At 42.2% G+C, this 15,656-nt stretch overlaps 1 gene segment (V, D, J or C); it reads right to left on the reverse strand.

The window, feature by feature from the left end:
• Positions 1-5,019: 5,019 nt before the first annotated feature.
• Positions 5,020-11,160, reverse strand: LOC128110388 (immunoglobulin heavy variable 3-74-like). The segment is given in 4 exon segments: positions 5,020-5,096; positions 6,777-6,811; positions 10,712-11,012; positions 11,115-11,160. Coding segments are annotated over 4 exon segments (459 nt in total).
• Positions 11,161-15,656: the final 4,496 nt, after the last annotated feature.

The following is a 15,656-nucleotide window of genomic DNA, read 5'->3' on the forward strand; positions in this document are numbered from 1 at the left end:
TATTCTTTTTGATAAGAGTATAAAAGTCTGATTGCTCACAATAAACTTGTCTCAGCATCAATCTTGCTGTGGCTCCTCCATCCTGGCCTGGTTAAGTTTCTGTTCTCACCTACCATAATAAAGTAACCCTGATTCAGTAAGTAAACACTGGTGCTTACAAGGTTGTATCAACTAGATTCATAACTTTGTTAAAGATTTGTTTCCCAAATCAGAACAAGCTCATTTCACATTCATTCAACATTGTTTATATATTTGTCTTTTTTTTTTCAGTATACCTGGGAGACACTGAGAAATAATCCAGAGACTCCTGGTGTCCAGAGTATGCCCAACCTACAGGTTCACTGTGGTCATTATAGGTCACTCACAGCTATGTGGGCTGACCCTCACCCTGTTGTTAGGTACAGGCAGTGGATCCCTTGGTTTTCACCTTAACACTGTGCTGATCAATGAGTTGTGTTTGTCTTGATCTCACTAATCTAGTACTCTATCACCATTTAGTTCTCCAAAATTTCTTCACACATAGCTGAGTTCACTATAATAATATCTAGAAAAGGCTCAGACCTGAACCAGTAGATTCTCTTTTCCTTTTACAGATGCCTGAAATCGGTGATCATTAACACTGAAACAACACCAACCATCACTTCTCCCACTGATGCTTCTTTAACTCATGGGTAAAATAATCAAGCTTTTCTACCTTCAGCAGCAACAGAGAGTTCCATTATTCTATTGTAAGTATGGAGTCAGTGTTAACAAGAAAATACCACCAAATCAGAAAACTGTGATGATGGAACTGTTGCCAGTGGGAGGGGCAATATAACAGAGACTGTAGATGACATAAGCTGGCATGTGCACAATGATCACTCAGACTTTTCCCCAAACTGAGAGTATAAGAAACACTGCAAAAGAACCTTACATAGGACATTGGGTTGCAAATTAATCTTTACAGGATGCAAATCTCAAAAGCGTATTGTGTGAAAAATGATAATCGTTTGTACACTATTATACACATTCAAATATTGGAAGCCTGAAACTGTAGACAGCTTGTTTTCCCATCTATCTGTGGAAAATAATATTAATTCATGAAGATCTGGCTCCTCCTCCACATGTAAGACTATAACGAGAATGATTTTCAGATGATTTACATTTCCCTGAGATTTCCAACTGAACTAATAATCATCACCAACTCTTAGAATTACAGATATTGGTTGAAAAACATACTAAAGATTATTCTTATGTTTATTACATTGGAAATAATGGTATGTTTATTAGAAAGCAAACAAATAGTAACTGTCATAGAATATGGCATAGCAAAGGATTTGCTTAAACAGGAAGGGGAAACCACATGTTCTAACATTTAAAAAGTCATAACTCTTATAGTTGGAGCCTAGAAGACATGCTGTGTGTGTTTCAGTGAGTGGAGCCAGAGAAGTGACCCAAGCCCTCTGTAGAAGTCCATAAGGTCAAGAGTGTATCCTAGACATTAGGCAGTTGAATCAAGCCTGTAAGCAATAAATCTCTATGGCCTCTTCATCTTCTCCTACCTCCAGGTGCCTAACATGCTTGTGCTCCTGTTCTGACTTCCTTTAATAATGAACTGTGATGTTGAAGTATAAGATGAATGAATCCTCTCCTTTCCAAATTGGTTTTTGGTCATGGCATTTCATCACAGCGCTAATAATCCTAACTAAGATACCCTTCTTTTCATTGAAGTTGTTAGAGCTACTGAACTTGTTTCATTGAACATGTTAGTCAGAGTCCACCAACACGCAGAAATGCCTGTTATATTTCTGACAAGGCTATTGTGTGGTGATATGGTGTCCCCCAATATATTGTGCACCTTAATAAATTTATCTAGGGTCAGAGAACAGAACAGCTGCTAGATAGACACAGAGGCCAGAAAACGGTGGCACACACCTTTAATCCTAGCATTCTGGAGGAAGAGATCCATCCAGATCTCTGTGAGTTCAAAGCCACACTGGAAACAGCCAGGCATAGTAACACACGCGTTTAATCCCAGGAAGTGATGGCAGGAAGCAGAAAGGTATATAAGGCATGAAAACCAGGAACTAGGTCTGTTAAGCTTTTAGACTTTTAGCAGCAGTTCAGCTGAGATTCATTCTGTATGAGGACTCAGAGGCTTCTAGTTTGAGGAAACAGGATCACCTGAGGAATTGGCAAGGTGAGGTTAGCTGTGGCCTGTTTTGTTTCTCTGATCTTTCAGAGTTCACCCCAATACCTGGCTCCAGGTTTGTTTTTATTAATAAGACCTTTTAAATTTCATGTTACACTGTTGTTGTAAGATTTCTAATTTCTGATGAAAGCACTGATGATCCCTATTCTCCAAATACATATTTTTCTTTAATTATAAACAGGAAAAATAAAGCATTTCAAAGATAATCTATACAGTGAAAATACAGACCAAAAAGAGATTTTTAGTGTCCATAATGAGTTTAGTTCAAGATGACATCATCAAAGAAAACCAGTATCAAACAACATAAGCAAATTTGTGAGGAAGCACATGGGGTGGTCCCCAGCCTCTTATGATCTGGTATATCTATTAGTTCTGAGCAGTGTCAGGATTTCTTAATTAGCTTTCTTGGTCCTGAGTGCCTCTGCAGGGAGGCAATTGTTTAGTCCAGGTTCTGAGGGACTCCCAGAAAATACATGTTGTGCCACCCTATTTGTGATACTATGAGAGCTTCAGGGATATGTTTCAGACATTATGTCTTATCTTACAGATAGTAAAACATAAGGTGGGAAAAACTGTCAAATGGATCACTAACAAATGGAATCAAATGTGTCCTAATCTTAAGACTGTAAACATGCTGCCTATTCTGATCGGCTGACCCTTGGTTAAACTCTTTTGTAAAATGTGAAGTTCTGCTTTGGTGTTTTTGTGAATGTTTGTCCTGGTTGACTTTTGGTTGAATCCAGGATTTCTGTATCCCTATAAATTGTCTGTGTGTCCCAATATTGCCTTACCTCTTCTATTCCAGTAGGGGGTGAGTAGGCCTGGCACCATGATAAAGAGTTTTACTTTACATTATTAACGCCTCTAAGAGTTCTTTGATCTAAAGTTGGAGAATACAACATCTGCAGGTCCCACCGAGATTGTGAGTGGCCTTGTAGAACAGGAACAATCAGAGGACCTTCTCTGGAGGACATCACTCAGCCCTGGTCTTCCTGCCCACTCCAGATGCTCAGTCTCACCAGAGTGTTGCAAGGTAAGAGAGACTCTGTCTGTTTTGTCTGGGTACCCATTCTGTTCTGGGCCCACCAAACACTGGAGGAGAAAGCTGCATTCAGCAATATTTCCTCTAGTTGGCCTTTGAAAAAGACATCCCTGAGGCCATCTGGTTACTGAGTTCAGGAGCTGTGGAAGAATTGGGAATCCTAACTCAGTAATGATTTGTTTTGTCTGTTTGTGTCTGTTTTGTTCTCAATGTGGCCATTGTTCTAACTCGTGTCACGAACCAATCTTCTTCTAAGTCTTGATCCCTACTCAACTCTATGATGGACAACATCTCTGATGTCAGGAAATGAGCTGGAGGGTTTGGCTTCCAATTAAAGCCCTCAAAGCTTTGCATCCTGTGTGAGCTCACATGAATTTCCTTCTCAGGAATCAACTGGCCCTCAGAGGGATCTTTCAACTTTAACTCTGCTTATTCTTTCCACAGAGTCTGTAACAGTGATCATCTGGATCAGCTTCCTTATGTTGTTACATGAGTAGACCTCCTTTATACTTCTTCTTGGGTTAAGAAATGTCACCCCTATAACTTTAAGAAACCATCTTCTCCAAACCCAGATTCTTCCCTTCAATCTTCTCATTTCAGGAGCCAAGCATCTCTATCTCATTATTCAGACCCCTGAAGATGAAGAAGAACCTTGCCCATATTCTGGCACTCTGATTCTCTCTCTCACTTCAGACTCACTGCTCAGGCCTCCAGCTAAGACGTTGTGCCCAGCATGTCCACCTCCTAACACTTCACTCCATACCCAAGCTGGCACTCACTGTAGGGAAGAATCCTCCCCCAATACTTTGTTGAACTACCCCTGATCCTCCTGCTCTCCTGCCCCTCTATGAAGTCACTCCCTCCTTACAGAATAAAGCAAAGGAGTAGTAGGAAGCAGGAAGAGAACAAGGGTACTGGGGACAGTCTCTTTTTATGCATCTTTTTCAACCACTGACCTTTATAATTGGAAAATTCAGAATCCCCCGTTCTCTGAGGATCCACAGAATCTGATAAATACCTTTAGTACTATCTTTGTAACCCACAACCACACATGGGAGGACTGCCATCAACTCTTACAGGTTATTTTTATTTCTGAGGAATAAACCTATATCCTCTAGGAAGATGCATGTTCCATCCTAGGTCAAGATGTTCCATCCTAGGCCTTCTCAAAGTACTGCCATAATTGAAGCTGTTTTCCATTCTGCTCCACTCCAGTGGGACCACAGCACAGATGATGATCAAGACCACCTGACCAGATATTGCCAGACTCTGCTATAGGGACTGTGAGCACCTTCTAGAAAGCCCACAGAACTTTCTAAAGTAATTTAGACTGTTCAAGGGTCTGAGGGACCTCTAGCTGCTTTTCTGGGGAGGCTATACCAAGCCTACTGCCTCTATTCACCTATTGATCTAGAGGCACCTGAGAATCAAAGGATCCTAATCACTGCCTTCATTTCTCAGTCATCTCCAGATATAACAAGGGATTTACAAAAACTTTAAAAGGCATTTAAAAAAAGGCATTGGAAGGAAAGTTAGAATTAGTAGAGATATCTCAGAATGTGCTTTTAGGAAGGGAAACCCCAGCCCATGCCCAAGGGAGGAAATGGAAAGATAATGATAACAATTATAGGAGGAAATGTCAACAACCCTTACTACTGAAGGAAGGGTATAAATCCATCTCTGGGGCTAAAGAAAGACCAAGATTAGAGAAGAACCAATGTAGCTATTGTAGGGAAAATGAACATTTGAAGAGTTTCTGTCCTCATCAGAATGAAAGAGAAGTGGCCTAGTGGCTGAGGCATGATGAAGCCATGATGACAAAGCCATGAATTTTCCCTGGATCCCTGGGAGCTGATGCTGACTCTTAAAGTTGAAGGGAAAGATACCAATTTTTTTTGGTAGACACCAGGGCTACTATCTTAGTTCTAAAGGAGCATTTTGTGGTGTATAACTGACAATAAGACCTGCATCCAGGGGATAACAGGGAAGATCCAAGGATACACCTCAAACTCAGGCCTGGACATGGACCTAACCAATGGAACTGTAACCCATTCCTTTCTTCTGATACCCTCCTGTCCATATCCTCTTGTGTAAAGAGACTTCTTACATAAGTTAAAAGCCAAAGATCACCTTTCCTGGGGACTCAATAAACCTAACTGTCCAATGCCTGCAATTTTGATAACCTTCTCTCTCTCAGAAGAATATCAAATTTGGAGAATCCCAGAAGTTAAGCCACTAACTTAGTCTCCACATTGCTAGAGCAATAGAAAGTTGAGATCACAACAATTTGTGCTGAGACTCACCCACCAGTGCTGGGAAAAACAACAAGTGATTCAGTTAATCAGCTCTGCTTTATCTTTAAGAGTAAGGCAGTATCCTATAAGCCTCTAGGCCAGACAGAGGATTACCAAACACTTCAGTCTCCTTCAAGATGCAGGGTTGCTTTTTCCATATTTTTCTCCATTAAACATGTCCCTGTTATTGTTCCCAAAGCCTAGTTCTTCAGACCAAGACCTGAAGGAAGTTAACAAATGAGTTGAGTTCCTTCATCCTACAATGCCTAATCCATACTGTCTTCTCAGGGCATTGGGACCAGATCTGAAGGTCTATTGTGTCTTTTATCTAAAAGACTCCTGTGGTAATTTGAATGTGATCGACCTCCATAAGCTCATAAGGAGTGGCACTATTAGGAGGTGTGGCTTTGTTGGAGTATGTATGGCCTTAGAGGAAGTGTGTCACTGTGGGGGTGGGCTTTGAGGTTTCCTATGCTTGAGATACCACCCAGCGTAAGAGCCCTTTCTCCTGTTGTGTGCAAGATGTAGGACTCTCAGCTTCTTCTCCAGCACTATGTCTACCTACATGCTGCCCATGCTCCCCACCGTGATGGTTATGGACTATATCTCTGAAACAGTTAGTGAGGCACTCCAATGAAATATTTTCCTTTATAATAGTTGCCATGGTCATGGTGTCTTTATACAGAAATAGAAATCCTATCTAATATAATGCTTTTTTCTCATTGCCTATGCCAAGGTGAATGATCCTACCTTTGCCTTTGAATGGTCTGACCCAGGTGGGTCCTACAATGGACAATTGACCTGGAAGTGGCTGCCACAAGGATTCCAGAACTCACCCACTTTATTTGATAAAGCCCCAATGCTGTGGGATGTTCTGTATGGCAAATGTGTTGCTGATTAGTCAATAAATAAAACACTGATTGGCCATTGGCTAGGCAGGAAGTGTAGGCGGGACAAGGAGGAGAATAAAGCTGGGAAGTGGAAGGCTGAGTCAGAGAGACACTGCCAGCCTCCATGATGAGAAACAGCATGTGAAGATACAGGTAAGCCATGAGTCATGTGGCAAGGTATAGATTTATGGAAATGGATTAATTTAAGCTGTAAGACAGCAAGAAGCCTGCCACGGCCATACAGTTTGTAACCAATATAAGTCTCTGTGTTTACTTGGTTGGGTCTGAGAGGCTGTGGGACTGGCAGGTGAGAGAGATTTGCCCTGACTGTGGGCCAGGTAGGAAAACTCCAGCTACACCCCAAGAAAGACCTGCTTGGCTTTCAGGAGGAGGATACTGAGGCAATATTATTGCTCTATGTTGATAATCCACTTCTTGCAACAGATACCTTGGAAGAATATACACAAATCTCAAAGGCATTGCTGGAGGAGCTGAACCTAGGGGTATAAAGCCTCTGCCAAGAAGGCTGCAATCTATTTGGACACTGATACCTACCTCAGGTATAAAATACATGATGGTAAGTGCTTGCTTGGGACTAAACAAATCCAAGCCCTCCTAAATATCCTTCCACCTACTACCAGGAGGAAAATCTGGGAGTTCCTGGGCACTGCCGGATATTATAGATGCTGAATCCTGGGGTTTGCAGTCATTGCTAAACTACTCCATGCAGCTGTTGGAGGTGAGGACTCTGAATTCACCTGAGGGGCGAAGAATACTCAGTTGATAGAGCTGGGCAGAGAGAGGAAGTGATAAGGCAGGGTGGAGAGAGGAGCTCGCTCTCTTGAGGCTGAGGATTTTGTAGAGGTAAGAACATGGCTGGCTTGTCCTGTTTCTGCGCTCATTCAGCTTTCATCCCAATATCTGGCTCTGGGTTTTTTTTAATTAATAATATTGTTTAGCAATTTGTGTTATACTCAGCATTTAGACAACTCAATGGAGCCCTGTCTGAGGCTCCCACTCTGACTCTGCCAGATGTCTCCAAGCTCTTCCAGTTGTTCATTCATGAGTTAAAATGGATTGCCAAGGAAGTTCTGACCAAAAATTTAGGGCCCTGGAGGAGACTAGTGACATATTTATCTAAGAGACTGAACACAGTTGCTTCAGCATGGCCTACTTGCTTAAGGCCCATACCTTCCACTGCAATCTCAGTCAAAGCAGCTTCAAAATTGACTCTGGGCCATGACATCCATCTTATCAGGTAATACTTGATGAAGCCTTTGCTTCTCTTATCACCCAACCAATTGCTCCTCCCATCACCTGACCAGTTGGTGTCAAATACAATGATCACCCAGTATCAAGTATTGTTGCTGGGCCCTCCAACAAAAACCCTGAACCTGGCTCCTTTCCTTCCCAATAAGAGTTTGGGATCAGTCAAACACCACTGCCTTGAGACCATGGGTACCTTTACTGGGATGTGGGAGGACATCAATGATTGTCCTCTCCCAAATGCAGATGCTGGATTATTTACAGATGGGAGTAGTTATATTGAAGATGGAGTTAGATGTGCTGGAGTTGTGATGGTAACACCAAATTGGGTAATATGGGCACAAGCTTTGGGACACTTGTCATTGGCCCAAAAATGTGAACTCATAGCTCTACCACAAGCCCTCCAATGGGCAAAAGGAAAAATTATCAAAATTCTACTGACAGCTGCTATGCCTTTGCTGTGGGCTGATGGAGGAATGTCTTTTTGTATGCTGTGAAAATATGTTGCTCTGATTGGTTGATAAATAAAGCTGTTTGGCCAATGGTGAGGCAGAATAGTGTTAGGTGGGAAATTCTAACTAGAGAGCAGGAAGCTGAAAGGCAGAACGAAGAGGGCGCTGCCCGCGACAGACATGAGAAGCAAGATGTAAAGATACCAGTAAGCCACAAGCCACGTGGCAAAGTATAGATTTATAGAAATGGGTTAATTTAAGATGTAAGATCTAGCTAGTGAGAAGCCTGAGCCAATAGGCCATACAGTTTGTAATTAATATAAACCTCTGTGTGTTCATTTGGGTCTGAGCGGCTGTGGGACCACAAGGACACAGGAGCTGGGTGGACACAGGAAAAAATTCAGTTACAGCGGGCCACGTTCTTGGGGTACTATATGGAGAGAGAGGACTTTTAAGATTAAACCGAAAGGATATTAAATTAAAGAGGAGATCCTGGCTCTACTAGAGGTGCTGTGGCTACCCAATGCATTAGCAACTCTTTGTTGCCAAAGACACCAAAGAGATGGTTCCTTTCAAACTAAAGATAATGACGTTGATGATTACATTGCCCATAAGGTATCATAAGAAGGCATAGAGCTACTGAAAGTACTGCATGAACTAAGATTCCATTTCCTCCCTTTGAAACCCATTTATTAGACTAAAGGAGTTATAGTTAACAATAGGACTAAAAGCAAAGAAAGATGATCATGAATGGTTCTAGATGGAGGATGTGAGAACTGTCCTATCCCAGCAAGCAAACTCGGAAGTCATGTGATTCTGGCTTAAGAGTCAAATATATATATATATATATATATATATATATATATATATATATATATATATATATATATATTCATAGTCCATATATATATATGGACTATGAAATCTTCAGCTGTTATTAAAGAAAGCCAGTGGGACCAGGCATGTTTCAGGGGTTTCCCTGAATGGAGGCCTAGAGAAGCTGTTGTGTGAAGCTGTGGAGGTGAAGCCTGGATTGCCTTGGAGACGCCAAGATATTGGAGATGCCAGACCTATGGGATGATACCTTCCAAGGAAGTTGATAACAGGGAATGGAACCAGTCTAAGAGAAGAAAGAAGTATGTTGCTGTTAACAAAGCTGAAAAGAGATGGAGATATGAAGAGCATCTTGACATCAGACATGGAGATGAAGAGCTTGCCATGCTCATTTTTGGTCTTGCTTTGGTCCAGTATTTCCTCACTATGGTCAGTTCCATACCCTTTAGAATGGTAATGTATATCATGTGCCATTATATGTTGGAATTATGTGATCTCCTTTTTTATTATGATTATATAGGGGTTTAGAGTTACATTGCATGAATCTAAGAAGAGATTTTGAAGTTAATATTTTTAAATTTCTTTGAAACTGTTATAGACTACAGGAACTTTAAAAGTTTGACTAAACTAACTAATATAGATGGTATATTTGAATATTTGGTCCTCACTTGGTGGAACGGTCTGAAAAGGATTAGGAGGTGTGGTCTTGTTGGGGAAGGTGTGTCACTGGGGGAAGGCTTTGAGGATTCTAAAGGTATTTCAGAGACCTCTGCTTCTTGCCTGTTGATCAAGCTGTGAGCCCCTGATTCTGTTCCATTCACCAATATCACAGCAATAGAAAAGTAACTAAGACAGATGTCCTTAGTATTTTACACAGTGAGGAGAACATGTCAGAGACTGAAGTTGGAATTTCTGAGTCTCTTAGAGAACAGAACTGACTCTGTCAGTGATAATATGTAACCCAATAGATCCAATGTGATCCACGATGGTAAACTGCGTGTGTGTGTGTGTGTGTGTGTGTGTGTGTGTGTGTGTGTGTGTGTGTGTGTGTGTGTGTGTGTGTGTTTCCTGGTGAGTTTATCTCATTTAATCTAATTTCCCATGAAGTTTTCCTAATGGGATCAGTTTATACAATTTTCAATGAGGAACAAATAAAAGTCATGGAGTAATAATCTGAATTAGCTAAAATCTGAGCTGGGCAGATCTGAACCTGAAGTGCACAGTCTTTAGGGAGAGGAGTGGAGAGAAGGTTCCAGACCTGCTAGAAGTTATTATATAACAATCTTGGCTCCACCTTTCTCCTGGTTTTCCCTTAAACATACATACCATAAACATTCTAATAAAAAAATCTGACCAGGGCCCTCCTAGACTATTAGAAGACTCAGAAATGTTCATGAAATTCCTTATCATGTGATTCCAGTGACCAAATCAGGGTCCTATACGTCCTTGAAAGGTGTCATTTCACATTTTGTTAATGGGAGACTGTGATTCCTATTTTAAAACAATACAAGAAAGACTTAATGTTTTGAGGATGTTAGATTGTTTTAGAACATACATTTAGAAAGAATTTCTATGGGACTGTAAGAAAATAATGCAGCCTAGACACCAGAGAGGATCATGTCTACATAATCTCCTCCGCTGAATCTGTTTTCTGTGTGCTGTGCGCCCCCTGGTGGCCCTGAGAAGCCTCACAGTGAGGTTTATGTCTGGGTTCACATTGAGGTCCCCTCCCTGTGCGTTTTGTACAGTAGTAAGTAGCAGTGTCCTCAGATCTCACACTGTTCATTTGCAGGTGCAGAGTTTGTTTGGCATTGTCTCTGGAGATAGTTAATCGATCCTTCAAGGATGGTGCATAGTCTGTGGTACCACCATTTGGTGAAATTCGTCCAATCCATTCCAGCCCCTTCCCTGGAGCCTGTCGGACCCAGTACATCCAGTAGTTACTGAAAGTGAATCCAGAGGCTGCACATGAGAGCCTCAGGGCCGCCCCAGGCTGCAGCAGGCCACCCCCTGTCTCCACCAGCTGCACCTCACATTGAACACCTTTAAAAACAGAGAATCCTGTTAGTAAATTGCCGCAAGTGCTCACTATCTATCCTGCTCATGCCCCCTCATACACTGTATCTATTCTTCTCCAAGAATTACCTTCTAAAAGAGCAACAATGAAAACCCAAATCACTCCCAAACCCATGGCGAGAGTTCTGTGGTCAGTGCTGGTCACTGAGTGGGAAGACCTGGGAATCCAGGGCTGATCTTTGCTTGAGCTTCAGCGTTGGTGCTGTGCTGGTTTTCTTGAGAAAAGAGAGGCCTTATTTGCATGTCTTCCTGCTATATAACAAGCTCTGTAGTTGGACCTTAGAGATGACATATTCTAATTTGTAAATGTGCTGGGGGAATCTCGCAAAAAAGATAATGGTCAGAAAAATTTGTATTTTAAGTTATTTTTTCTTGGTACACACTAAGTATCAAGGAAATTCAACCCTAATCTCCATATCCTGCATTATAGAGTGCAGCAGAGATTGCTTTGTTACATGCTCTGGAGGTCCTCTCTTTTGCTGTATGGGCTTCAGCCCTAATGGACATATCAATCCCCAGTGCAGCTGCCTCCTAAGGTTGGAAACTCCCTTTCTGTCTTGAGATCATGCCACATGCCTGCATTCCATTTTTCAGCTGGGAAACTGGAAATCTTGTCCATACAAGTGTGTGCCCAAAAGTGTGAAATTATTCTGTTATTATCCAATTCAGTTCTTGTTTCACTGCACAATTATTCCCTCTGTTCAGTAGAAATGGGGAGTGACTGATATTTGAACTTCAGTGTGTACCTCAGCATTTGAATTCTACACATCCTTCACATGTGTGAGCACAGGCCTTTCAGAAGGATGGCCTCACTCCCAACACTCTTTCCCTTGACCTTTCTTACTCAGTCTATTTAATACCATATCCCAGGCAGTTACCTCTCCTGATCTTACCTGGAATGCCTAAGCTGGTTTTCACTTTATAGAGATTATGACGATTGGTATTAAGGGTGGACTTCTGTCTGACTTCTCACTCAACACAATTCATCATGAATGACACCAGGTTGTACTATTTCCAGTCTTTTTTTTTTTTTTAACTCACAAGCTCTTTTATTTTATTTTATTTTACAATACAATTAAGTTCTACATATCAGCCACAGATTCCCTTGTACTCCCCCCTCCCGCCCCCCCTCACCTTCCCCCCAGCCCATCCCCCATTCCTACCTCCTCCAGGGCAAAGCCTCCCCTGAGGACTGAGATCAACCTGGTAGACTCAGTCCAGGCAGGTCCAGTCTCCTCCTCCCAGGCCGAGCCAAGCGACCCTGCATAAGCCCCAGGTTACAAACAGCCAACTCATGCAATGAGCACAGGACCTGGTCCCACTGCCTGGATGCCTCCCAAACAGATCAAGCCAATCAACTGTCTCACCCATTCAGAGTGCCTGATCCAGTTGGTGACCTCTCAGCCATTGGTTCATAGTTCATGTGTTTCCATTCATTTGGCTAGACTCAGAAAGACAAACATGGTATGTACTCACTCATAGGAGGATACTAGATGTGGAACAAGGATGACTGGACTGCTACTCACATCACCAGGGAGGCTACCTGGAAAACAGGACCCCAAGAAAGACACGGGGATTGCCCAATGACGGAGAAATGGATGAGATCTACATGAACAGCCTGGACATGAGTGGGGGTAATGAAGGGCGAGGGTCGAGGGAAAGATAGCTTGGGGGAGCGGGAGATCCCAGCTGGATCAACAACAGAGAGGGAGAACAAGGAATAGGAGACCATGGTAAATGAAGACCACATGGGAATAGGAAGAAGCAAAGTGCTAGAGAGGCCCACAGAAATCCACAAAGATACCCACACAACAGACTGCTGGCAATGGTCGAGAGACAGCCCGAACTGACCTACTCTGGTGATGGGATGGCCAAACACCCTAATTGTCTTGCTAGAAACCCCATCCAACTACTGAGGGATCTGGATGCAGAGATCCACGGCTAGGCCCCAGGTGGATCTCTGGGAGTCCAATTAGTGAGAATGAAGAGGGTTTATATGAGTGAGAATTGTTGAGACCAAGGTTGGATAAAGCACAGGGACAAATAGCCAAATGAATGGAAACACATGAACTATGAACCAATGGCTGAGGGGTCACCAACTGGATCAGGCCCTCCGAATGGGTGAGACAGTTGATTGGCTTGATCTGTTTGGGAGGCATCCAGGCAGTGGGACCAGGTCCTGTGCTCATTGCATGAGTTGGCTGTTTGAAACCTGGGGCCTATGCAGGATCACTTGGCTCGGCCTGGGAGGAGGGGACTGGACCTACCTGGACTGAGTCTACCAGGTTGATCTCAGTCCTCAGGGGAGGCTTTGCCCTGGAGGAGGTGGGAATGGGGGGTGGGCTGGGGGAGAAGGTGAGGGGGGCCGGAGGGGGGGAGAACAAGGGAATCCGTGGCTGATATGTAGAACTGAATTGTATTGCAAAACAAAAATAAAAAATTTAAAAAAATTAAATAAATAAATAGAAAAAAAAGAACAGAGAGATTCAGAATTCAACATGAAAAAAATAAAGAGAGAAACCACCAAATAGTTAGAATGTAACTTTTCCCCTAAAAACCCCAGAGAGATAAAAGTCTCAGCTTCACAATGCTGTGGATTTTGCTTTTGAGCCCTGCCTAGAATCTGGTTCTTCTTGGGTTATATTATATAATGAAAAGGAGCATGCTGATTAAGGAAACTTAGAAAATGTACAAATTGTGAAATAAAGGGAGCAACAGGAAGAGGGATGGAACTGAGTCCTGTGTTCAAGGAGGTAAACTGACTAAGAAATGGAACAAAATGAGTGGTGACCTCAGGGCATGACCCACGCAGCTAAGCTTCCAACTTGTGAAAAGGAATTAAAGAAAAACTTATCACCCTGTTTGGTGGTACATGTCTTTAATCCCTCTACCCAGAAGGCAGAGGCAGAAGGATCTGAGTTTTCGGCCAGGTAGTCTACAGAGTAAAAGATTTAAATGCCTCACCTCGATATGGCTTGGTATCCATGTTTGCTAAAGGATAAATTGAATTTCCCTAAGTAAATCAGGAGATAAGACATTTGCCTTAAAGATTGTAAAACATGGAATTGTAAAGTCTATCACAGTGGGTATGTAACCTTAGAGATAATAAAACATGAGGTTGTAAAACCTGTCACACTGACTATTTAAAAAATGACATCAAATATGTCCTAATCTTAAGATTGTAAACATGCTGCTTGCTCTGATTGGCTGACCGTTGGCTAAACTCTTTTGTAAAATGTGAAATTCTGCTTTTGTGAATTTTGTGAATACTTTGTCTGTCCTGATTGGTTGACCTATGTTTGAAACCAACATCCCTATATCCCTATAAATTGTCTGTGTACTCCAATATTGCCACCACTTTTTTGTTCCAGTGGGAAGTGAGTATACCTGGCACCATGATAGGGTTTTTCTTTACATCATTATTGCCTCTAAAAGTTCTTTGATCTAAGATTAAATAATTCAAATTTCCAGGTCTCACTGAGATTGTGAATTACCTTGTTAAGCAGGAACAATTAGGGGACCTGTGCTGAGGGATGTCCCTAAGCCCAGGTCTTCTTGCCCACTACAGGTGCTCAGTCACACCAAAGTTGCAAGGTATGAGGCACTCTTTCTGTTCTGTCTGGGATACCCAGTCTTTTCTGGAACCATCAAGCACTAGAAGAGAAATCTAGATGAAGCCATATTTCCTCTAGTTGGTCGTTGGCAGAGATGACTCTGAGCACATCTGTGACTGAGTTCAGGAGATGTGGAAGATTTGGGAATCTGAACTCAGCAATTGATTTTTTTGTCTAATTGTGTCTGTTTTGTTCTTAGCATGACCACTGTTCTAAATCATGTCATGAGGCAATCTTCCTCTTAGTCTCTATCGCCTTTCAAATGTATGCTCCCTAACTTCTCTGATTTCAGAAAAGAAGCTGCAAGATTTGACTTCCAAGTAAAATCCCCAAAGCTTTGTTCCCTGTGTGAGCTTAAATGTCCTTTCTTCTCAGGAATTAATTGGCTCTCAAAGGGATCTTTCAAACTCAATTGTGCTTATTCTAGCCACAGAGTCCGTAAAAGTGATCATCTGGATCAACTCCCTCATACTGTTACTTTGGTGGTCCTCCTTGAGAATGCTTTCTAAATTAAGAAATATCACCCCCTAACCCTGAGAAACCATCCACTCTGACCACACATTCTTCCCTTCAGTCTTTACTTCCTATTTTAGATGTCAAGCATGTCTATCCTATTCTCCAGATCCCTGAAGATAAAGCAGAACCTTCCCTATATTCCGGCACTCTGATTCTCTCTCTCTTCAAATTCACCACCCACACCTCCAGAAAGGTCATCATGAACAGGAAGCCTACCTCCTAAAGCCTCAACCTCTCTGATTATGCCACTCCATAAACAAACTGGCACTCACCAAAGGGTGGAATCCTCCTCCAATCTTTTGTCTACCTACTCCTGATCCTCCTGGTCTCCTACCTCTCCATCGTGTCACTCCCTCCCTATATACTGAAGCAAAGAAGCATCAGGGAGTAGGAAATGATCAATGGTACCGTGGGTGACCTTACATTGTTTTGCATACTTTTAAACACTTGACCTTTATGATTGGAAAGTTCAGAATGTCCC

Source organism: Peromyscus californicus, unplaced genomic scaffold (assembly GCF_007827085.1).
Source record: "Peromyscus californicus insignis strain IS unplaced genomic scaffold, ASM782708v3 Scaffold_15__1_contigs__length_86483966, whole genome shotgun sequence".
NCBI classification, from domain to species: Eukaryota; Metazoa; Chordata; class Mammalia; order Rodentia; family Cricetidae; genus Peromyscus; species Peromyscus californicus.